At 44.7% G+C, this 25,443-nt stretch overlaps 1 protein-coding gene across 3 annotated transcripts in view; it reads left to right on the top strand.

The window, feature by feature from the left end:
* Positions 1–25,443, top strand: part of PTAR1 (protein prenyltransferase alpha subunit repeat containing 1) — a 46,265-nt gene that overhangs the window by 4,029 nt on the left and 16,793 nt on the right. For 2 of the 3 annotated variants that reach the window (XM_081213762.1, XM_081213763.1), the window contains exons 2-5: positions 389–558; positions 14,831–14,897; positions 22,369–22,473; positions 23,917–24,130. In XM_081213762.1, the coding sequence (XP_081069888.1) occupies positions 389–558; positions 14,831–14,897; positions 22,369–22,473; positions 23,917–24,130 (556 nt within the window). Of the gene's footprint in view, positions 1–388; positions 559–14,830; positions 14,898–16,251; positions 17,226–22,368; positions 22,474–23,916; positions 24,131–25,443 lie in introns of those variants that run through there. The other variant, XM_081213764.1, reaches the window with a different exon arrangement.

Here is a 25,443-nt window from a genome sequence, read left to right as displayed (position 1 = left end):
AACACGTCACCAAAAAGTTAGCATTGACTTAAAGATCAATGCTTTATTTACATCCAATTATATCCATTCTTCCTTGGCAGCAGGTTCCGTTGAATTCAGAGGGGGCTATGCCTAAACATACTTTCCTAGGAGTAGGCCCCATTGAATTCTGTGGGATGTGCTTCTGAGTCAACATATGAAGGAATGAGATACTAATTGCATAATAGGAGTTTTTCAAGGCTGAGTCTTTCTATTCTGGGAATCTAAGAACTAGATAGGCAGGAAGAAAGGAAGAGCCTGGCAAATCAGGAAGTGTAGGATGAACAACGGGCATATTTTAACAAGCATCAAAAGAAATGAAGAAAATAGTTATCTAGTTATCTTTTTACATGTCTTTTTTGTTTTTAAGAGATGAAATTGGATTAATTCCCTGTCCTGAAGCCAGATATAACCGGAGCCCTATAGTTCTGGTGGAAAATAAACTTGGGGTGGAAAGCTGGTGTGTCAAGTTTCTTTTGCCCTACGTCCATAACAAACTCCTTCACTACAGACAAAGAAAGCAATGGCTCAACAAAGAAGGTGAGTAATTCCATAAAATGTGTATTGTATGGTTCCCATCATTATTAACTTTCTATACAATTGTAAAGGGAGCCAGAACAAGTAGAGGAACTATTGAAGTTGCATCTTGAGTGTTGATTTTGTGCAAGCATTTTAAATAAGGTGGGGCTCCTAGAGTGATGTTCCCACAACATGGTAGGACACAGAGGAGCAAAGTGACTGAGCTCCTCCCCTTGCTGGCTATCATAAAGGTCAACAAGTCAATTGAGCTTCATTAAAATGTGAACTTTTGCAGTTGCCATTAGTGACAGATTGAGCAAAATCAATCTCAGTAGCCTGAAGTCAGATACAGACTTGAATTCCAACTAGTCCTCTGCAACAGCTCCTTCTGGTCATGGTGGGAACTGGAATTCAGGCAGGTGGCAGCATTTTTTGCCTACTTTCCCGTTTTGCTGCTGCATCCTGCTCTGCCTGGAGTCTGGAGGTTGCCCAATCCTCAAGCAAAGGGGAGATGAGTGACAGTCACCTCCTCATTTCCATGCACAGGATCTAGGTGCTTTGGTCCTTATCACCATCTGTAAACCCCTCTTGACAATGTGGAGTTAGGCTACCATATCTATCAACTGACTAAATGGATGCTTCTGTAAACTGCTTTGAGGTTTGAGCAGTACTGTATATAACTTGTATGAAATAATAAATAAAGGCACATTTGCAGAGGAAAACTGCATTCTCTGTTAGTACCATACTGTCAACACATTAGTGTCAGAAAAAGCAGGAATCATGTAGTGCAGACCACAATCAACCTCCTCCTTCTCCTCATTTTTAATTTGTATACCGCCTTTCTATCTTACAATACTCAAGGCAGTTTACAAGCTGAAGAAACAAAAAATGTACATCTTATAACAATCTAATGTAATACAAAAATGTGATAGTAAAACATAACTTTAAAATAAACAACCTCCATCAAAAAAGTCACATTCAACAATCATTAGAATAGTATAAAATAATAATATCAACATATAAAAATCAAACAGAAATCCACTCAACAGTTACAATAATATCTAAACTATAATCAATAAAACAACGGCAAGCCACAGTACATAAAACAATACAATACACATTGAGAAGCAGAGGGTAGAGCAAGGCAGGTGGAAACAGGCCTTGCCTGATGGAGTCTCTCCCCTCACAGTTCTTCCTCCAGGAACAGCTCCCTTATGAGGACTCCTAGGGCCGGAGGGTGGGGCAAGGCAGGTGGAAGGAGGCCTGTTCAATAAACACCTCAAACTCACTTCCACAAAGCTCTGATGCGGGGTTGGCGAAAGGGGAGTGTGTCTGCTGCTGTTGGAAGGAGAAAAAAATGCCTGTATTGGGGGACAAAGGGGTGTGCTTTTGTCCTTTGCAACCCCCTTATGCTGCTGACACGGCTGCTGCTATGAGAAGAAGAAAAGTGCTGAATTTTAAAATACAAACATTTTCCTGTCCTTTCTAGAGCAGCAGCTGTGGCAGCAGAATTGGAAGGAAGAATGGACAAGGTGAGACTTTGTCCCCTTTGTTCCCCTTCCTCCCCTCTGCCCCCCGCCCTGCACCAAAGGTGTAATGGGGCTTGGCCTGTCTTGCCTGGTCCTCGGTGGGTCACTAGCTGTGCCTGTACTGCTCACTTGCTCTGCTGGGCTTTTATCCATTTCTCCAGTCACACAATCAATCAATCAGTAGCTGAACTGGGATCCGCACAGTCACAAAAACAAATTAACCGAAAAAGTCTCAATAATTAAGAGACAGCCAACCCAAAGATACAAAAATGAATGGGAAATTTATAAAGAATATTTAACTACCGTATTTTTCGCCCCATAGGACGCACCGCCCCATAAGACACACCTAGGTTTTTTTGGGGGGGGGGGAATAAAGGGGGAAAAATTATTTTCCCCCCCCAGGCGCGGGGCTGGTGCGGGGGAAGCCCGAGCTTCCCCCGACCCCAGCCCCCGGAACAGGCTGCTGCCTGCAAGCCTTGCGAGCCCGGCGGGACCTCCCGCCAGGCGCGGGAGGCTTGCGGACACCTTTCCGAAGCACGGGGCGTCCTTTGGAGGGCGCCCCGTGCTCCGGGTTTCAGGCTGCTGCCCGCAAGCCTTGCGAGCCCGCGGGAACTCCCCTGGGCACGCACAGCTTGCGGATAGCTTCATGAAGCCTGGAGAGCGAGAGGGGTCGGTGCGCACCGATGCCTCTCGCTCTCCAGGCTTCAGTGAAAGCCTGCATTCGCCCCATAGGACACACACACATTTCCCCTTCATTTTTGGAGGGGAAAAAGTGCGTCCTATAGGGCGAAAAATACGGTAAACATTGTCCACAAGTGAAAATCTGGACGTGTTTTGACTAAACTCCGCAAACTGCAAGTTAGATTAAGAATAATGAGACAAAATAGAAGAAAGAAATTGAGATAAGGAATACTGAAGCAGTGATAATAAAAAGGGGGGAAAGGATGAACCCTCACTTCATTGAAGAGGTTGGATTCATATGGAGGAATTAAGAATTTGTGAATTAAGAAAAAGACTTAACCGACAACATTCCTCTCTTAGGAATTTAAGGATTTGTATATTTTGGTTTATTTGGAAATTTGTTATTTCTTTTGTGTTTTATTTGGAATGTATAACTTTTGTTGTGTTGGAAATTCAATAAAAAGCATAAAAAAAAGGGAGGAGCAAAAAGCAAAACAGCAAAAACGAAAGCGCCAAACTTAATCCGTTCTGGAAGTCTGTTTAACTTCCGAAATGTTCGAAAACCAAGGCACAGCTTCTGATTGGTGCATCAGACATTTGGCTTCCAAAAAATGTTCGAAAACAGGAACACTTGCTTCAGGGTTTTTGGCATTTGGGAACCAAAGCATTTGAGTACCAAGGTACCACTGTATTGATAACATACTACCTTTTGTTTTGATTGCAATCATCTTCATGCTTTCCCATTGCCTGTGGATTTATCTAACTGAAACAACACTTCATAGAAATTGGTCCCATTGATTCACCAAACTAAGATTTACAAGGAGATGGATTACCAGAACAGGCATTTCTAAATGTGCACCTTCCCAATCATTTTAGAGCTCTAACAACACTAGGAAAATGGGAAATGTCACTTCGGATCAGACATTTGTTATTGGAGAAACAGCATGTTGAAGCTGTGGGATGTCTTTGGGAAAACAGTAAGGATGCATTTTACTGGTCTTTAAAAAATTGACATTATTTCCTGATTTTTTTAAACATCCTGCTGTGTGTTTGTTAAACTAACTAGTCAGATTAATCTCTCATAGGGTTTCATTTTTGCTTTTTGAGTTACAGTCGTACCTTGGATCTCAAATGCCTTGGCTCCCGAACAAATCGGCTCCCGAACGATCAAAACCTGGAAGTGAGGGTTCCAGTTTTCAAATGATTTTCGGAAGCCGAACATCCAGCACGAGTCTCTTGCAGCCAATCAGAAGCCGCGCCTTGGTTTTCGAACAGTTCCGGGAGTCGAATGGACTCCCAGAACATATTCTGTTCAAGAACCAAGGTACAAGTGTATTTATATCCTGCTTTTAGCAGACTCCTATCCAAAGGACTGGTCAATCCACAGCTGGTTAGCTTAAGCGATGTCATAGCATCAGATGTGCCTAAACCAGTGTTTAACAACCGGTGTTCCGCGGCACACTAGTGTGCCGTGAGACATCGGCTGGTGTGCCGTGGGAGGAAGGCGGGCGAGTCGGGCGGTGAGAGGCGGCGGCGGCGGCGAGGATCCGCGTCGAGCCGGGGGCGGCTCCGCGGTGGTGGTGCCGAGCGGCGGGGCAGCGCGCGCAAAAGGGAGGATCGCGAGACAGCGGAGGAGGAGGAGGCCGGCATGTCCGGGCAGCAGCAGCAACAACAGCAGCAGCAACGCCCGCCGCCGCCCCCTCCTCCGCCCGCTATCGCCGCCACCACCACAACAGCCGCCGCCGCCTCGGCTGCCCTCGCTCTGCTGCCTCCTCCCACCCCGGCAAGGGGGAGGGAAAAAACTTTCGCTTTTGTGCGTCCCTCCCGGCGTGACGCTGCGCGCTGACGTCACGGGGCGGGGCTTTAATGGTGGTGTGCCGCGAGATTTTTTTCCGGCTCACAGGTGTGCCGTTGCCCAAAAACGTTTGGGAAACACTGGCCTAAACCACCATAAGGTTTCATTTTTAAAAAGGCCCATTACTGAATAACCTAAAATTTTACATTATTGTGTGCATCTGTCAGGGATGATTTGTGGATGCTAGCCGAGATAACAACCTGGGATTCCAGCCAGCTTTTACAAGATTTATTAAGTCCAAAAACTATGTACAGTACGGAGCTCTTAAAAGCTTGTCTTCCTCAGTCGCTATCAGGTGCCAGAAATGGCTCCTGCCTCTTCCCTTTCCAGCATAGAAACTTCCTGAGCCCCCCCCTTCCCCCCTCTCCCTACGTAAAGACCGAAGGGTCGGAGGCTGTTCCTTTCTCTCCGTTTCCGTGTTTCCTGACAGCCCCTCCTCCTCTCTCTCTCTGCTCATTAAAGGAGGCGGCTCCCTGTACATTCCGATCTCTCCCCCTTCTCAGCCAACAGATCCCTGACACATCTGCTAGCAGAAATTACGCTGCAAATATGGATAAAATATGCATATTTTGTTTGAATTCCCACCCACCCTATCCTGGAGTCTTAAACTGGGTTACAACATTCTAAAGCCAAGTATATTAAAATCTCTTGAAAAATATAAGATTGCAGAATACATTTCCTTCAAAAGAGACAAAAAACTTTTGATTCCTGAGTATGCTAAAGCTCAGCAAATACCAGCTCAGCAAGATTAAAATATTGTTTCTTGCCATCTGTTACGCTACTGTCTAGATTTAAACTTATGTGCTATAACCAGTTTGTTAAAGGGTTTAAGATGACAAAAATATGTTAGCACACTATACAAAATTATAGCCTTATGTACAACAAGGTTCATAATTCTCTTAGATCTAGGCAACATTTCATACACTCTAATTGGATAATTCCTGTTGCTTTTCTACATTCTGGCTTTTTATTATTGAAAGTGTTAACTGCATTAACTTCCCTTGGAGACCTCTTTCTAATTTGTTGCTGTACTGTGGTCTCATCGATTGACCTGGTTTTGAGTTAAATAAACCAACCGCTATATAGGAGAAGTAATAGATAGTTCTGGCACAGTCCTCTGCTGGGTATCTGGTAATTAATTATACTTCTGGCAGAATCCCACAACAAGCAAGGACATTCTAATCCACAACAGATAATAGATAGGTGCTGAATTTATTCCCACCTAGGAGAGGGAGACTCACTGGGAGGGTCAGAAGAATACATTTGGGATTAATCCTCTCATTAATCTTTCTTAGTACAATAGTTGCTTATAGCTCAACATTTGAATTGAAAACAAGTTTGAGGCAATCTAAATGTACCGTTTTTGATTCATCCTTTGTATTCCAAATTTTATATCTCCAGTCAGTAATGCCTTAGGTTTGTGTAACACCAACTTGGGTATTGTACACTACGGGAGTTCCCCTCTCCCTTCTGGTAGCTCACCGATAAGAATTAACGAGCATCTGGTAGATTTATAGCCTTTTTATTACAGTATCATGTTGCGAACACATATTAGCATCTCTCTGCAAGGATAGACGTTGCTCTCTCTGACTCCTCCCCCCTCACTTCCGCTGCAAGAAGTGCGACAACGGATGTCTCTCCTCCCCTGCGTCTCTGTTCTCTGACATACCTCTGAGTTTGGGGGGGGGAGAGAGGGGATGCCCCCCACTCTCTAGTGATGTATCAGCCAGCTGCTCCCTCCCTTCTGGTTGCTTAGCAACTACCTCAAAGCTGGGTAGCTCTGGGTCTGCCTGTTTCCCTGCTTCTGGAAATGCTGAAAGCAAAGGGGGCGAATAGTCCCCCTTCTCTTCTGTTAGATGCTGATCTCCCTGCCGTTCCCAATCCTCGTCTTCAGAGTATTCTCTGACAGGTATTATGCATGTAAGTGTACTAAAATCTATTTCCCTTTTAATCTAAAGGGACTGGTGATAATATGATGCATATTTCAGACCACTTGCAAAAGTAGATGAAACTGGATTACAGGTGCTCCTCATAAGGGATAAAGGTAAAGGTACCCCTGCCCATACGGGCCAGTCGTGACCGACTCTAGGGTTGTGCGCCCATCTCACTTAAGAGGCCGGGGGCCAGCGCTGTCCGGAGACACTTCCGGGTCACGTGGCCAGTGTGACGAAGGTGCTCTGGCGAGCCAGCACCAGCGCAGCACACGGAAACGCCGTTACCTTCCCGCTATAAAGCGGTCCCTATTTATCTACTTGCACTTAGGGGTGCTTTCAAACAGCTTGGTGGGCAGGAGCTGGGGCCAAACAACGGGAGCTCACCCCGCCGCAGGGATTCGAACCGCCGACCATGCGATCGGCAAGCCCTAGGCGCTGAGGTTTTACCCACAGCGCCACCCGCGTCCCCTCATAAGGGAAGCGGTGGCCAATTGTGTGAAAATGTTATATAGAATCATAGAATCATAGAATCATAGAGTTGGAAGAGACCACAAGGGCCATCGAGTCCAACCCCCTGCCAAGCAGGAAACACCATCAGAGCACTCCTGACATGTGGTTGTCAAGCCTCTGCTTAAAGACCTCCAAAGTAGGAGACTCCACCACACTCCTTGGCAGCAAATTCCACTGTCAAACAGCTCTTACTGTCAGGAAGTTCTTCCTAATGTTTAGGTGGAATCTTCTTTCTTGTAGTTTGGCTCCATTGCTCCGTGTCCGCTTCTCTGGAGCAGCAGAAAACAACCTTTCTCCCTCCTCTATGTGACATCCTTTTATATATTAGAACATGGCTATCATATCACCCCTTAACCTCCTCTTCTCCAGGCTAAACATGCCCAGCTCCCTTAGCCGTTCCTCATAAGGCATCGTTTCCAGGCCTTTGACCATTTTGGTTGCCCTCCTCTGGACACGTTCCAGTTTGTCAGTGTCCTTCTTGAATTGTGGTGCCCAGAACTGTGCACAGTACTCCAGGTGAGGTCTGACCAGAGCAGAATACAGTGGCACTATTACTTCCCTTGATCTAGATCAGTGTTTCCCAACCGGTGTTCCGCGGCACACTAGTGTGCCGCGAGACGTTGCCTGGTGTGCCGTGGGAGGGAGGCGGGCGAGTCGGGCGGTGAGAGGCGGGGCGGCGGCGGCGAGGAGAGGCCGCCCAGCGCGAGGCTCTCGCCGTCTGCCTGGCTGCCTGCGTGGCGCTGACGTCACGGCGCTGTAACGTGCCCCACATAGGCACACGCGGGGCGGCGAGCGAGCGAGCTCCCACATCCCATCGCCGCTCGCTTCGGCCGGCCTACTGGGCTGTCGCAGGCGGAAGGCCTGCGCATGTGCGAGGTTTTCACGCCTTCGGGATTCCCTTCACGCCTTCCTCCTCCCGGGTCCTTGAGAGCGCGGGAAGCGGCAGCGCGAGACCGGCGTTGAGCCTGGTAGGTATTGCGCTTGCCAAGGCAGTCTTTTGGGAAATGAAAACTTGCAAAGCAAGCAACCAGTTCAATCTGAAGTACGTGTATGCTTAATATCCTGTATCTGAAACCTGTTCTGCCCCCTCCCCCACACTTGGTGCCATTTTCATCTACACATGCAGCAGAGTAAGTTGACCCAGAATAGTACCAATTCAGATGGCAGATGGGAGAATGACAGTGCTGAATGCTTTCCCATGTAGAACAGTCCCTGCAAATAAAAACCTAGCATATTTGGAAGAGGGATGCTAGCCTAACCATTACCTTCTATGCTGTTACTATTTTTTATTTTTTTTTACATAAGTAAAAAGTGACCTTTCCCCATCTGGCATGATACAAGCCCATTCTTACAACTCAGAATTTTTTCGACTATTTCAGCTACATATGTAGAATATGCCTTCATTGATTCCTATTAAAGAGAGTTACTTTATATATAGTCAATATAGGCACAGAGTTAATTTTTTAAACATTTTCTAATGGTGGTGTGCCTCGAGATTTTTTTCATGAAACAAGTGTGCCTTTGCCCAAAAAAGGTTGGGAAACACTGTTCTAGATGCTATACTCCTATTGATGCGGCCCAGAATTGCATTGGCTTTTTTAGCTGCCGCGTCACACTGTTGGCTCATGTCAAGTTTGTGGTCAACCAAGACTCCTAGATCCTTTTCACATGTACTGCTCTCAAGCCAGGTGTCCCCCATCTTGTATTTGTGCCTCTCATTTTTTTTGCCCAAGTGCAATACTTTACATACTTTATATAGTTAGGAAATTATTCCTTTCCCACTGGGTTGGTAGGAAAAAAAGATTGTTCACAGTTGTTTAGGATGGGTAGTGCCTGAGCCCTTAGGCTTGACTGTTACATATTTAGGGTAGTTATATTGAAGCTGGCAAAACCCTCAAAATCTTGCTTAGCCACCCAGTGAAGAAAAGTACATCAGCTCATGCATTTTTGTTCTGCTTAAACTACCATTTCCCATAATCCCTGAATCTGTAAACCTATCTGAGTTCTTTAACAACTCTCACATCATCACCCAGCAATTACAACAACATTACATTTAGGTAGGTAGTTGTGTTGGTCTGACGCAGTCAAAATAAAATAAAAAAAAATGTCCAGTAGCACCTTATAGACCAACTATGTTTGTTCTGGTATAAGCTTTCGTGTGCATGCATACTTCTTCAGATACCTGTTACATTGAGCTGCGTGAAATGGAAATCCATCAGTATCTGAAGAAGTGTGCATGCACACGAAAGCTTATACCAGAACAAACTTAGTTGGTCTATAAGGTGCTACTTAAGGGACACGGGTGGCGCTGTGGGTTAAACCACAGAGCCTAGGACTTGCCGATCAGAAGGTTGGCGGTTCAAATCCCCGCGACAGGGTGAGCTCCCGTTGCTTGGTCCCTGCTCCTGCCAACCTAGCAGTTCGAATGCATGTCAAAGTGCAAGTAGATAAATAGGTACCGCTCTGGCGGGAAGGTAAACGGCGTTTCTGTACGCTGCTCTGGTTTGCCAGAAGCGGCTTAGTCATGCTGGCCACATGACCCGGAAGCTGTACGCCGGCTCCCTCAGCCAGAAAAGCGAGATGAGTGCCGCAACCCCAGAGTCGCTCACGACTGGACCTAATGGTCAGGGGTCCCTTTACCTTTACTAAGGTGCTACTGGACAATTTTTTATCATTATATTTATTTATCAATTTGCACTTTGAAGATGAGAGGAGGTGACTACAATTCTTAAGTGTATTGCTGGGAAATTGATTATTTAGGATATTTCATACACTGGAGCTCAGTCAATGGATAAACTGAATGATTTGCTTTCTCTCTCACAGGTTCTGGATTATTCAATAAAATCATGTACTGTCATCTCAGTTTCTGATCCATATGGCTGCCCCCACATCTCTTTGTTTTGCCTTGGTGTGAATTTACCTTACTTCTTATGCCAATGTGGGTTGTAACAGAGCTGCAATTATAACTCAAATCACTCTTTCCCCCTGTTATTAACTCAAAAGTTTCCTGCTTGGCAGGGGGTTGGACTCGATGGCCCTTGTGGTCTCTTCCAGCTCTATGATTCTATGATTCAAAAGGGCAGCATCACTATGTTAGCTAGAGTTCCTTTACTATAAAATAAAAGATTTTTTCTTTCTTGCCCGTTCTGTGTTAAAGTATTTTTACTCTCTGCCAATGATAAGATAGATTCAGGTAGGTAGTCGTGTTGGTCTGACGCATTCGAAACAAATAAATAAAATTTAAAAATTGTCCAGTAGCACCTTAAAGACCAACTTAGTTTGTTCTGGGTATAAGCTTTCGTCTGCATGCACACTTCTTCAGATACACTGAAACAGAAGTCACCAGACCCTTATATATATTGGGAGGGTGGGGTGGGGGTATTCTCAGAAGGGTAGTAGGAGATGGGTGATTAACTCAATGGGTATGGTAAACCTGTTGGACTGTTAACAACTGCCATGATAACATAGTCTTACTTTATTATTCTGCACAGTTAACCCACTTTTTCAGTTTTCCCTACAAAGCACATTCCCTGTCTTTCCTCTGCTTTCCATAGTGTACTCCACAGGAGCCAACTCCTAGGGGCCAAGATCCCTCCCCCCCAAAATATTTGAGGAGGCTCCCCCAAAGTTGATGGGCATTGCCACTCAAATGGTGTGCGTGTGCCATGGCTTGCCTGCTCCCTCCCCGTATTTTATTCAAGTTGGCGCCCTGGTGTACTCTGTCCTCTTGTTTTCTTTCCCAAAGCTCTTTCTGTAGCCTCATTTCTTCTCCCTCTTTTCTTCCATCCCTTGCTCTGCTCTGCTCTCCCCTCCTCTTTTCAATCTTCTACTTTTGCTCCATTTCCGTACCACCGTTCTTCATCCTCACCAAGACTTCATTTTCACTGGACATTTAAAGCAGCATCTTGCCACTTCAAAGAGTCCTGGCAACTGCCCTTTGTTCAGGGTGCTGAGAGTTGTTAGGAGGCTCCGTTCCCCCCCTAGAGCTCCAGTTCCCAGAGTTCCCGGTGAAAAAGGATTGACTGTTAAACCACTGTGGGAATTGTAACTCTGTGAGGGAAAGAGGCGTCTCCTCATTACTCCTTTAACAAACCACAGTTCCCAGGACTCTTTGGGGAAGCTAAAAAAGCCAATGCAATTCTGGGCTGCATCAATAGGAGTAGAGCATCTAGATCAAGGGAAGTAATAGTGCCACTGTATTCTGCTCTGGTCAGACCTCACCTGGAGTACTGTGTCCAGTTCTGGGCACCACAGTTCAAGAAGGACACTGACAAACTGGAACGTGTCCAGAGGAGGGCAACCAAAATGGTCAAAGGCCTGGAAACGATGCCTTATGAGGAACGGCTAAGGGAGCTGGGCATGTTTAGCCTGGAGAAGAGGAGGTTAAGGGGTGATATGATAGCCATGTTCAAATATATAAAAGGATGTCACATAGAGGAGGGAGAAAGGTTGTTTTCTGCTGCTCCAGAGAAGCGGACACGGAGCAATGGATCCAAACTACAAGAAAGAAGATTCCACCTAAACATTAGGAAGAACTTCCTGACAGTAAGAGCTGTTTGACAGTGGAATTTGCTGCCAAGGCGTGTGGTGGAGTCTCCTACTTTGGAGGTCTTTAAGCAGAGGCTTGACAACCATATGTCAGGAGTGCTCTGATGGTGTTTCCTGCTTGGCAGGGGGTTGGACTCGATGGCCCTTGTGGTCTCTTCCAACTCTAGGATTCTATGATTCTATAAGCCATGATAGTGCTTTAAAGGTATTCTGCAGATGGTGCCGGAGGTTCAAAGCAGCAGCAGCAGCAGCAGCAGCAGCAGCAGCAGCAGCAGCAGCAGCACTAAAGGCTTTCTTCCTCCAGTTCTTCTCTTCTTTCAGGATTCATACAATGTGGGAGGGTTGGACTTGCAGCAGAGCTGGTTGCCCTGAACTGGGAAACTAGCCCCCAATCTCCCCAGGCACCTCCACTTCCAAGGACAGGAGGAGAAATCTAAACTTAGTGCCGTGTGGGCATTTTTCCACTCCCATTTGGGATTGGCTTTTGAGAGGCTATAGGCTCTCTTTTCATTTTAAATCAACATCATGGGGAAAACTGCAGTATTGCTTTTTGTGACATCCCTTTGGTAATGTGGGAAGCTCCAGGCTTTGTGGGGAAAGTGCTGCCATCCCCATGCTGGTGCTTAGATGCTGCTTGGACTACAACTTCTGTAAGCTCTGACCATTGGTCAAATTGACCTGGACTGATTGGAGTTGTAGTTCAAAACACCTGGAAAGTACCAAATTAGGAAGGAAGAAACATGCCAGTATCACCCTTCCGAGTGTTAGGAATAAGAGTGCAGGAAAAAGTTGTGCCAGCATAATGTTAGATGAGGACTTTAGGTGTTCCTACAAACAGGTGGAAAAGATTGCCAAACAAGGAGTGTTTGAAATTTCCATGGGGACAACAAACAATCACGATGGAGGCCAGAATCAGCCCGCAGGTTTTGTGTTGTGCAGTAGAGTAACAAAAAATAGTAATTGTCATCTGCAGTTCACTCTTCTGTAATTGCTACCATCTGCTGGCACATTTTTAGCAATCAACTAGCCCTCAAACCAAAATTGTTCAGTCTGGGAACGCTATTTGTTTTTCAGTGCAATTGCTTAAATGAATCAGTTTGCTTGAATTTTCTAAATAAGCACATGCCCCCTCCCCCCAAAAATTGAGAATTTGCGGTTGAGGCATTGGGGAAGATGTGAGAGTGTTGGTGGGCTCATATGTAGCTAGCGAAGCTAAACAGGGAGTACCGTATTTTTCGCTCTATAGGACGCGCCAGACGATAGGATGCATCTAGTTGGGGGGGGGAGGAAACAAGGGGGGGAATTCTGAATCCCAGAAGCCAGAACAGCAAGAGGGATCTGGCTTCTGGGATAGCCTCTTGTTGTTCTGGCTTCTGGGATAGCCGCTGGGATAGCTGGTCTAGCTTTGCGCAAAGCCTCCGCAGGGCACGGGGAGCCTTCATCCCCATGCCCTGTGGAGGCTTCTGAGACAGCCCACGAAGCCTCTGGAGGGCAGCAGGATGAAGGAACCCCGCTGCCCTGCGGAGGCTTTGCGCAGCTAACCCCGAAGCCTTTGGAGCGCAGCGCGAGGTCCCGCTGCGCTCCAAAGGCTTCAGGCAGCTATCCCTGAAGCCTGGAAAGCGAGAGGGGTCGGCGCACATCAACCCCTCTCGCTCTCCAGGCTTCAGCGAAAGCAACGCGTAGCCTCCGGAGCGTGGAGGGAGCGCTCCCTTTGCCCTTTGGAGGCTTCGTGTTGCTTTCGCTGAAGCCAAGGAGTCTGCATTCGCTCCATAGGATGCACAAACATTTCCCCTTAATTTTTGGAGGAGAAAAAGTGTGTCCTATAGAGCGATAAATACGGTAGTTTTATCTATGTGTTATGTTTGTATCCTGTCTTCCCTTTGCTCAGGAGCTCAGAATGCTGTTTTAAGATTAGGGTAAACTGAACAATTTAGCACAGAAGCTTTGTAGTTCATAGCAAAGTCAGGTATCAAAAGTTATTTTGGAAAGAAGTAGGGAGTATGACATCTTGTTTGCTAGCTGTAGCATTTGTCCTGAAGTTGCAAAATTTTGGCGCTGAAATGGAGAGAAGGATGCCAAGGTGCATGGTGTCCACATGGACTTCTCCCCAGGGTTAATTCAAAATTAAAGTGCCCCAGTTATTTATCCAATCCCCTTTTTCTTTCTTGCAGAGATACTCTCTGGATGAGGGGATGAGGTCTGCGTGTGTTGTGTGTTATATTGCTAGCATGTTAAATCAGGACAGTCTTGATCACCCTGGTGCCCTCCAGTTGTTTGGGGCTGCAGCTTCCACCAGCACAAATCAGTCTGGTTAATGGTCAGAGATTATGGGAGTTCTAGCCCAAAATGTCTGGAGGGCACTTAGGATGGGGAAGGCTGATTTAGAAAAACATGATAGCAGCCCTGCTTAGAGACAATAGTAGTTAAGTGGTATGTACATTGTTTAAAATAGTAGTTGTAGTAATGTTGTTGTTTAGTCATTTAGTTGTGTCCGCCTCTTCGTGACCCCCTGGACCAGAGCACGCCAGGCGCTCCTGTTTTCCACTGCCTCCCGCAGTTTGGTCAAACTCATGTTAGTAGCTTTGAGAACACTGTCCCACCATCTCGTCCTCTGTCGTCCCCTTCTCCTTGTGCCCTCCATCTTTCCCAACATCAGGGGCTTTTCCAGGGAGTCTTCTCTTCTCAGGAGGTGGCCAAAGTCTTAGAATCATAGAATCATAGAATCATAGAGTTGGAAGAGACCACAAGGGCCATCGAGTCCAACCCCCTGCCAAGCAGGAAACCCCATCAGAGCACTCCTGACATATGGTTGTCAAGCCTCTGCTTAAAGACCTCCAAAGAAGGAGACTCCACCACACTCCTTGGCAGCAAATTCCGCTGTCAAACAGCTCTTACTGTCAGGAAGTTCTTCCGAATGTTTAGGTGGAATCTTCTTTCTTGTAGTTTGGATCCATTGCTCTGTGTCCACTTCTCTGGAGCAGCAGAAAACAACCTTTCTTGGAGCCTCAGCTTCAGGATCTGTCCTTCCAGTGAGCACTCAGGGCTGATTTCCTTCAGAATGGAGAGGTTTGATCTTCTTGCAGTCCATGGGACTCTCAAGAGTCTCCTCCAGCACCATAATAGTGGTTGTAGTAATAATAAATAAATAAATGTCACATGAGGAACTGAAGTGGGCAGGAAGACATAATTAATACTAACTTCTGCAGGTTTTGATGGGTTTCTTCTTTCCTTTCTAGAGCTGATAGATATCACCTGTACGTTGCTGCTATTGAACCCAGATTTCACTACTGCATGGAATGTCAGGTAGGTTAAGCAGCTGAGGATGGAAGTCCTTCCGGTAGCTGCCTTCAGTCTGTGTGAGGCATGCGCATGGTTTTAAGCATAACCAGCTTGTGTGCTTTTCAGCCCATGTGCATCAAGGAAGCTTTTAATCCTGCTTCTCCGTTTTCTTTTCTCTCCTGACACCCCAGGAAGAGCTTGTATTTTGAACAAAGAGCTATTGCTGTTGGTTGCATTCATCTCTTGGTTTCTGACTCCTTTTGGAAATGTTGGGGGTTTTTAAGCAATTCCCAGCTACACAGCAAATGAATGCGAAAAGCACAGGACCAGTTGTTTGTTCCACTTTAGTCCACGCTGCAGGCTTCGTTTTAATGTATCCTTAGTTGCACTTGCTTTTGATAATGAAGTGCAGGTTCAGACAATCACATTGTGGCTTATTGAGTTGAGAAGTGCACAACTCCTTGGAAGGGGGAGGACCATGTCTTCCACCGTGAGCTGCCTGGAGGATATTATTATTATAAAGAAAACAGAAATACATTCACCTTTTGGGACAAGAGAAAGCCACAAGAAATACCTCAAGGCAAGGGGGGAAGACTTCCCTTTCACTGCTTCCTCTCCCCCTCTAAATAAAAATGCATGAAGCCTGTGTAAAACAGCTCATGAAGCAAGTGGGGAAGGCATTCCAGTTGCCTGTTCTCTCCTTCTCTCAAAATGCCCTGCAGAGCTAGAAAAATGGGGAGGTGGGTGCCCCACTGCTTGTCTCTGCTGCCCCCCCCCCATTCTAAGTCAATAAAAGGTGGAACATAGCCCCTGCAACACTTCTCCCCCTTTCCAAATAAAAATGCTTTCCAATGCTAGAAAAAGCAGGAAGGCAAACCACGAGGATATAGGCAGACCATCCTTGCTGCTTACCTGTCTCCCAGAGTAGGGCAGAAGTTGACTGCTTAACCAACTGGAGTGGAAGGGAAGGATGAGTCCTTCCAACTCTAGGAACTGCTCTGCAGTGCTGGGCAATATGACGCTCCCTAGAGGGTACCAGTACATTTGGCTCCATGACTGTTTTCTTAGGAGCACGAGAGATATTCAGCCTTGAGCTAAAGCAGTCGTTCCATCAGGGCAAACACTCTGCTTGCCAGGCAGAATGATCCTCACTCTCCTCCCCATACATGCTGGCCTGGGTGTTCTCATGACCCCTGTGAGCCAATTTCAGGACACCTGTGGATTAGTGGAATCCTGCCATTATTATTTAGGGAAGTTTTTAATGTGTGATATTTTAATGTATTTTTAATCTTTGTTGGAAGCAGCCCAGAGTGGCTGGGGTACAAATAAATTATTATTATTATTATTTTAATATATTATTATTTTAATATATTATTAATATTAATATATTATTAATTGTTATTCATATTATAATATATTATAATATTAATATTTTTAAAAACCAAAAGCTGAAGAACCTGGGGCTCCTGAAGGCAACCCCTGTACTAGTGTAATAGGTTTGTAACACCCAGTCCTAGTTAGCAGCCTTGCAGCCATATTCTGTATCAGCTGAAGTTTCCGGATCATTTTCAAAGGCAGCTCAACATATGGTGCATTACAGTAATTCAAATGGGAGCTTGCCAGGGCATGGGACAAGGCTATTCCTGTCCAGGGAGCATTTTAGTTGGTTCTCCAGCCTCAGCTTCAGAAAGGTTCTCCCATCCTCAGCAGCTATTTGTGACCAGTGAGCATCCAGACTGCACCTTTAGAGGCAGCATGGCCTCTTCCATACCAGGTTGAACTTCATTTACCTGGACTATAAATTTAAAGCAGTAGTATTATAAATACTCCCAAATGAGAATCATGGAATCGTAGAATTGTAGAGTTGGAAGGGGCCACGCGGGTGCAACCCCCTGCAAGGCAGGGATCTTTTGCCCAGTGTGGGGCTCAAACCCTGAGATTGTCTCATTCTCAACTGACTGAACTATCCTAGGTTTTCCCTCAGGATGATAGTTTCTGTAGTACTTTTCTGAATGCAGCATTATTATTCTTGCAACAGCATTTTGCGTTGTTTAAAACCAAGATAGAGCACCTTGGGCAAGACTTCCAGGGAGCACTGTTGGTGGGTAAATTTGAACCTTACTTTTTGGTGAGCAGTGGAACTATATACGGTCCCAAAACACTAAGCACACAGGTTATTTGTTTTGTTCAACCCAGTTTAATTCATCAAGAGATGAACACACACACACAGTCAAGTATGAATATTTGCATTCCTTACCAAAATTCTTTGTTCTGGCTCTGACCAATCCCTGGAGAGTGCAGAACGTACCTTGCCTTCCAACTTGAAATCTGAGAAGGACCATGTGCAGGGATGTGAGTATGGTCTTGTATGGATCAATTCCAATATTCTTTTCCTCATTCAATGAAGGTCATTCACTTGTTCTTCCTTAATCAGATTTGCCTAATTTACATCAGCCTCAACTCATCCTCTGCCAACCAAGCACTTGACTTCTAACACAATCAAGCAAATAATATATTTCAAGTTCAACCAAGATGAAGGCTACGTAGTTCCTAGAGGCAGCCATTACAGGGGTGTATAGGAGAGGGAGTACAGGACCTTGACAACCATATGTCAGGAGTGCTCTGATGGTGTTTCCTGCTTGGCAGGGGGTTGGACTCGATGGCCCTTGTGGTCTATTCCAACTCTATGATTCTATGACCTCTCAATCAGCTCCATTGAAAGACCAGCAACTTTGGGGGTGGGGAGTCATCAATCTTTGGAATTTATTAGACCCTTAATCCAAAGCTCTCAAGCAGGTATTATTATTATTAAAAAGATTTGTTGGTAATTACATTCTTTATTTCAGCCCAAAGACCCACAAAAACATTTTCAAAAGCAAAATAAAGCAGAAATACAGGGGAAAGATTCCAAGGCGGTTGCTATGTTTTATCCAAAGCATGTAGGTTTCTGTTTCTTAAAAAGATTTGTAGTTGCTAGAGATAAAGCTAGGAAGACAAATCATAACATCTCTGTGGAAGCAGGGGGGTGGGACCCCAGAAGAGCTTCTTAGTCCAAAGTATTTCCCCCTTAAAACTATGAAGTCTTGTGAAAAATCTTTACTGTCTTTCTAAAATATCATGAACAGCAGAATGTAGTGTAACTTATTTACTCTAAACTTAGTTACATTAAAACTAGTGTTTTAATTCCTCACCTTTCTTTTTTAATGCCATTTTTGTCCAGCTCCTATTGCACAGCCATTTTAACAGGTAAAGCTGTGCAAGGAGAAAGAGTTATCACCTTTCTCCTTGTGGGGCCACTGGAGTGGTGGAGAAGCGAATGAGCTGTGATTGATTCAATTCATATATCATCTCAATCACAAATCTTGCTAAATGTCCTTGGACAAAGCAATAGCCCTAAACCTCTCACCACCCCTCAATCTGCAATACAAGGATTGTAATAGTACCTCACTGTACAATGCTCTTGTAAGGTTTACTTGATCATGTGTGTGAAGGAATTTGAACAGTGAACATGAGTAAGGCAAGGTATGTTGTTATGCCTGTAAAAACCAGATTCATAAGAAGTGTACTTGAAGAAGTAATATCAGTGACATTGCTTCTCTGCTTAGTTGAAGCAGAAAGAGTGGATGAGGCCCAATCTGACTTTTTCACATGAGGCATACAATTATTGAATGGCTTCATCCTGCAATCCCTCTCACCTGGATTTTTGTTTGGCTACTCTAGGCCCGTAGACTTCAAACTTCCCCAGACCGAAGATCCACCTTTTCACCCTAACATGCATTTGAGGCCCCATTTCTTAACTTTTTGCCAAACATTTGCATAGTGACCATGCTGCTGTTGTGTCTCACTTTGGACCTGGTCATGGGCCCTGACCCATCAGTTGCAGGCCAATGCTCTCCATCAGTCATTGAGACCCCTAATGGAACCCATGACCACCTTGGAGACCATTAACACGTCCTAAAGCTTTATAATTGGTTTTAGTACTTTTGGTTGTATGCTTTGCCAGATGGGATATTATGGACTGCATCCCATGCTGCAGCTCAGCTTGCACAAGAGAGCTTCCTGTTGCTCTCCTTTTCTCTCCAGCCCCACACATGCTTCCAAAATCAGCACCAGGAGGTTGGGGTTCCCTCTGGAGCAGATTTTGGGAGCACACATGGGGAGGAGAGGAAATGGAAGTCCCACCGGAAACAACCCTAGATCTGTTCTTATTCTGTGTGTAGGACTTTGCCTCAACCAATGGTTTTGGAGAGTATCTATTATCCTATCCTTCTTCCGTGCCCCCTCCAGTTCTATAAACCATGATTCTCCTAACCTGTCATTCTGCACCCATAGTTTATGCAGTGGAACCAAAAGGTTTCTTTACCTAGTGTAGTCATCTGCAGCCCTTGTCATGTTAATAAAGTGCCTTAGAGTTGAACTGATATGATTTCTTTGTACAAGCGTTGCAGTTTCATAGCTCAGTATCACTGGATGCTGCAACAGGAGTAATGAACTGAGTTTCTTCTGTGGAATAACATTTGCATGAAAGGCATTCTATGAAAGGATTCTTCAGTGGAGATTGGTCCTAGGAAGGATTTATACAAACAGCAATGCAGGCCATGAATAGGTTAAATTTGAGTCTTGATAATCTTGCTGGGTTTTGCTAGGAGGCTGGCAATCAAGTGTTCTTCAGTAATAAGCATAATAAGCATAAGTGCCTGCATGTGGAGTTTGGCATTTCACCACCACAGCTACTCTGTCTTTCTTTCATCTTCCCAAAGGTAACTTCCAGCTGTTAGATGCATCAGCTTCTCAGCGGATGATCTGGCTTGGTCCTGGCTAGCAGGAAGCCAAACTGTATACAAATATATGAAGCCAAGGAACAAATGCCCCTAATAATCCTAATTAGTTTTCCATCTTTGAAGTTCAAGCTCAGGTTAGAGTTCATTGCCATGCTGCACTTCATTCTTCACATAAAAATTAAAGCTGAAATAGAGAGCAAAATAATCTGCAGCTTGTTGGGTAGGATAAATCCATTAACAGCCTGTAGTAGAAAACCAAAACTATTTTTATCACTTCCCCTTGTTGTTGTTATAAATTTATATGTTGCGCTTCACCCGAAGATCACAGAGTGGTTTACAGCATAAAAATACAAAATGAAAACACAAAATACATAACATAATAACAGAACTCCCCCACTAATGACTCCTCTCCCACAAACACATTTAAAAGGCCATAGATTCCAATTTAGCACAGGTTGGTAAAAGTCTTTTCCTTTTTATTAAATCTTATTTCTGAATGACATAGGCAGAAATCACATCACTGAACTATTGAATATGGTAAAAAAAAAGAATGTTCCATTATTATTTAGCTGCTTAATTTTAGCTCTGTTTTAAAATATGACCCTATTTTAAAGTATTTTATAAACAGAGATGTGTATTAAGAACAAAATATGTCAGAAGCAGACTTGAGGTAGCAGGAGATGTTTCTAAAGAGACATGTCATTCATTACAATTCTCTCACCCAGAGCTCTGACAGCGGGGCATGCAAGTTGTTGCTACAGTTAGATGCATGCACGTAGAATGCGCAGACTGAGTGGCTGCAGCTTAGAATGTTTATTTCTGTGCGCACACGCTTCACAAAGGGCATTTGTGATATTGTTACACATATCTGCATACTTCTTTCGCTCCTTTTTGTACATGGAAAGTTGTACCTTCTGAAGCAGCTCTAAATAGGATGGAGAATAGGATTGGTCTGTTGGGAATTTAATGAAAAAATAATTAGCTTTCAAATATCTTGCATGCGATAACTTGCACCAGTACTTTCTGCTCTGTGTTTTTCTTTGTACTGAGTAGATTTGCTTTAGTTATAACCAAAAAGAGTTTATTTTTCTGTTGTTGTTTTTTTGAGAAAGTAAAAACTTCCAATTCCCAAAGGAAGTACATAAGACTACTGGCATATACAAGGGCCATGCCCAGTGGAAAAACAAATCAAATTATTATTTGTTTTTCTTGAACTAAAATAAATTTGGTTAACTCCTCCCTATTTGGCCTAAGCAGAAGCAGCATATTATTTTGTACAATGGCAGACCCATATAAAACTCCTTTTAATTCTTGACATTGCTGAACCCCCCAGCATCATCTGGAAGCACCCATTTTACATCTGTGCAACTTTCATTTAGAATCTGCCAGGGTTCTATGTATGTGTGACATGCATGAGACTGGAATCTGATCCAGAATGTTTATTGGAATGTAGAAAGCATTTAACCAGGCAGATGAAGTGATGATCTGGTTGCGTGGGGAGAGAGGCTCAAGTGGGATAAAGAAGGAATTGATTTGCTAGTTACTACTTCACAGAGATCAGGGCTTTTACTTTCCTCTGGTTCTATTCAGAGCAACTGATCCTGTGCCTCCGCTATCATGATCAGTTTTAATATATACATATATATACCGTATTTTTCGCTCTATAGGACACACTTTTTCCCCTCCAAAAATGAAGGGGAAATGTGTGTGTGTCCTATGGAGCGAATGCAGGCTCCTTGGCTTCAGCAATAGCAACGCGAAGCCTCCGAAGCGCAGAGGGAGAGCTCCCCCCGCGCTTCGGAGGCTTCGTGTTGCTTTCACTGAAGCCGCCTGAAGCCCCCGGAGCGCAGGGAACTCCCGCTGCACTCTGGGGGCTTCAGGCAGCTATCCGCAAGCCTTCGGAGCGCAGCAGGAGTTCCCGCTGTGCTCCGAAGGCTTGCGGATAGCCGCCTGAAGCCTGGAGAGCGAGAGGGGTCAGTGCACACCGATCCCTCTTGCTCTCCAGGCTTCGCTTCGTTGGAGAGGCGCTGCACAGTTTTCCCTCTCTGCGCAGCGCCCCTTCAGTGAAGCGGGAGGAGAAATGAAAGGGGCTCCGTTTCTCCTGCCGCTTCGCTGAAGGGGCGCTGAGCAGAGAGGGGGAGATTCCCCCCCCCCCGTTCTCCCCCTCCTATTGTCCGGTGCGTCCTATAGAGCGAAAAATACGGTATATATATTATATAGGTATATGTATAGATTAATAAGTTTAAATGCTTTTATCAGTTTTTATTGATGGGTTGGATCCAGAGTTGGCATCCTGCAAATGCAAGGGCTCCCTTTGTACACATTCAGCTACTGATCCTGTGCAGGAAGCCTGTTAGCAGAACTGGAGAAGAAGTTGTTTTTGTCCATTTCCTGCCTCGCTCCCAGTGATCCCTTCCCCTGCCCTCGAAAATCTGCTCTGAAGGTTGATGGACAATTTGGTCCAGAACCGGGGGGGTGGGGGAGGGAGGGAGAGAGAGGGGGGTGTTTTTGAGGTTCTGGGAGGAGGAAATGGTAACCTGCCCTCCCTGGCATCCCGGTAACCTGCCTTCTGGCATCCAGAACAGAAGGCTCTTCAGGGGACACTACAGTTGGCAACAGCAAACTCTGGACCCAGCCTTATGTGCAATTTATTACTGGCTACTTTCAGTAAATGTGTCTGTACTAATTAATTCATTTTTTGGAAAAAATTGCAGGAAAGAATTAATAGTATCTGGCACTTTAAATCCAGTTAAAGATTTACATCTTGGGAAACTGGCACTAACTAAGTTTCCAAAGAGTCCAGAAACGTGGATTCACAGGTTTGTCTCTTTCTGTGGTTATTTCTCTTTCCCTACCCCCCCCCCCCCGAAAAGAATATGGAAACGTATAGCAGTGGTTCCTCCATGACGTTTCAGTGAGAGGAAACTACTAGTCAGTCTATTTTAAAGTTCCTATGTTTGATGTAGAAAATGCTGTCCATTTTTATATAAGGTTTTTCTGTTGAAAATGTGTGCTGCCTGTTTCTCTAAAGTGGCCACAACTACCCAGAAACGAAATCTTGAGGCCATAATGGAGATCTCGCTGAAAACACAAGCTGCGGGTGCTGAAGAAACGAAAAGGGCAAATGAGTTATTTACAGTTATTAGAAAAGTAGTTGGAACCAGGACAGAAAGCTTCAGAATGCTATTTTATGAATCTTTGATTACGCTGGTCACTTTCCCCATCTCAAAACAGGAACTCCTAGAAATTGAAAGGGTACAGAAAAGGGCATCTATGAAGGACAGACTAAGGAGAGTGATACTTTTTGGTTTAGAAATACAGTGACTAAGAAGGGCAAGAAGAGTTTGTATAATAATTAGCCATATGGAGAGAGTATCTGATATTTATAGAATGAGAATCACCCCATCACAACAGACAAAAGGAAGTAAAAAATCAAATGACTTTTTAAAAGGATTTACTGACCTGGTTTGCAAGTTAAATGAATGGCTTATCATGACTGCTGCCATGGCTGGGAGGAAGCAATTCATGATCCCTGGCATTGCAGTTTGTCTGTTTTGCTCCCAACAAACCATAATCAGTAAGCTAAGGACAGACCTTGGCTGCACATTGTGGTTTGTTGGGAGCAATCCTTGATTTGTGCTTTCTCCCAACACAAGAAGGAAGGAGCAAAGTGGTGAACTATTAACTGTGGCTTACAAAGGTGGAGAATGTTTTTCAGGCCAAGGGCCACATCCCAATGACCAGTGGTAGGGACACAGCTGTATGTGGGCAGAGCTGTAGGCTTGCACACCAAAGTCAGAGGTTTTTAGACTTGCATGCACAACTCCCCATCCTCCATCCATGCAAACAGCAGATGTCATCCCAGCTCAGCAACAATTCCCATCCCAGCAAAACCACCCAGCAGAAACAGGCTGTGGCCTAGAGAAGGTGAGGGCTTGAATAGAGCCCTGAGGACCAGATATATTGGCTTGGAGGGCTGCGTTTAGCTCCCAGGCCTGAGGTTCCCCACTCCTGGTTTACCATGCCAAATGTCAAACAGCAGGAGCTACAGGCTGAAGTAGCTGATAAAAGCATTTCAGGACCATAAAATGTATTTCCCAGTATTACTTGATTATTAGTGCAGAGGTTGGTGTATTTCTTTTCTCCACTCCAACTTTCATTTTTCCCTGCCTTAAGACCTAGTAACAAACAGAACAAAATAAAATGTTTTCACTCACTTAAATTGGCTTTTGCCCTCTTGACTCTCTATGCCACTTGACCAGACGCTGGGTGCTGCAACAACTAATTCAGGAAAACTCCTTGCCCACTCTCGTGAATAAAGGGAATTTGGAAACAGCTCCCACGGAAAGGATTCAGCAGCTAGTGAAAGAAGAAATGGATGTTTGCTGTGAAGCTGCTGGGAGATATCCAAGTAATTATAACGCCTGGTCCCATCGCGCCTGGGTCTTGCAGCACTTGGCCAAGCTCAGTGGAAAGGTATGTCACAGCAGGGAGAAGTACCTTGTAAGAGCTCTTGGTAAGAATTGGAACGACTTTCTTATAAATACTTTGAAATATTTGGAATGAAATTTCATCATGAATGGCCTATGAAATTTTGGGGAAGAGAAGAAGGGATAAAAACGGCATTAGGCTGATTCAGACCATCCAGCTAGCAGCTACGGTGTGGAGCCTGTCCCTCCGAAAGGTGAGACAGGAGAGCGGGTGATGCAGGAGGGAGATGGAGCTCATGATGAAGTTGTGACAAACTGTAAAGGCTCCTGCCAGAATAAAAGAAGAAATATTGTACAACAATATTTGAATACTATGATTTTTCTTTTCCTTTTTGATGCCTATATTCTCTAAAGACAGTATGCATTGTTAAAATGCAGATTGGGTATTGGCATAGGTTCAAAGAGCTCAAACCATTTAGAAGCCCCATAGTGGTATTTATAAGTGCCTTTCACATATCTAAGGATATCCTTCAGCCCAGATTATGCTGGTTTAATGAATTAGCACAACATCAAACAACTGGAACGTTACTAACTGGCTTTAAAAATGCCTTATCAACTGGAACAGAAATGCCTGTTTGAAAAGCAGCTGTTTCCACCCCTTCAGGGGGTCTCTAAAACGGGCTGCATCAGCGGGTTGGAAGCAGTTGATATCTGCCCCTTTTAAAATGTAACGTGCAATATTCTTATGACTTTCACATTGCCATTTCTCATTTGCAAAGCAGGCTTGGTGCCTTTTCATTATGCAGGCCATCGACCTTCCACAAAGCTAAGCTTGAGTCTGCACTCTTCTCATCTCCAACATCACCTGCTTCTCTGCCTGAGCATTTTCAAGGGAAGAGTGCTGAGCTCAGCTCCTTGCAAGAAAATCATTTTGCAGCACCCCACCCCCCAATCTCTGCCTTGTTACCTGAGAACCTTCCAGAAATGATAAGGGCATTTAATAATAACCTGAAAACTATGCCACAGGCCCCAAGAGAAAGTCTGGCAGCCTCTACTACTTAATTTCCAAATGAAAAAGAATTTAGGGCAGCAAGAGTCTGAAGAAGTTAGATGGGGAAAGAAGCAAATATTTTTTCTTCCATCATTTAGCAAGTGCTGCTTCAGTTTGCTTCTAAAGAGAAAAGCTAAGGCAGCCATTCTGTGGTATAATACAGGGCATCAAGGAATACAGCAGTTTAAAAATCTGTTCCCTTTCCTATGCTTAAAGAGGTGCATATGTAGGGTTCTGACTTCAGAAGACTTACACTATGCACAGTTATAAAAATCCAGATTATAAAAATAGTCAGAGTGTTTGGCAGC

The sequence above is a fragment of the Podarcis bocagei genome, assembly GCF_964188305.1.
Source record: "Podarcis bocagei genome assembly, chromosome: 11".
NCBI lineage: Eukaryota > Metazoa > Chordata > Lepidosauria > Squamata > Lacertidae > Podarcis > Podarcis bocagei.
The sequence above is the reverse complement of the archived record's forward strand: the minus strand, read 5'-3'. Positions and strand labels throughout refer to the sequence as shown.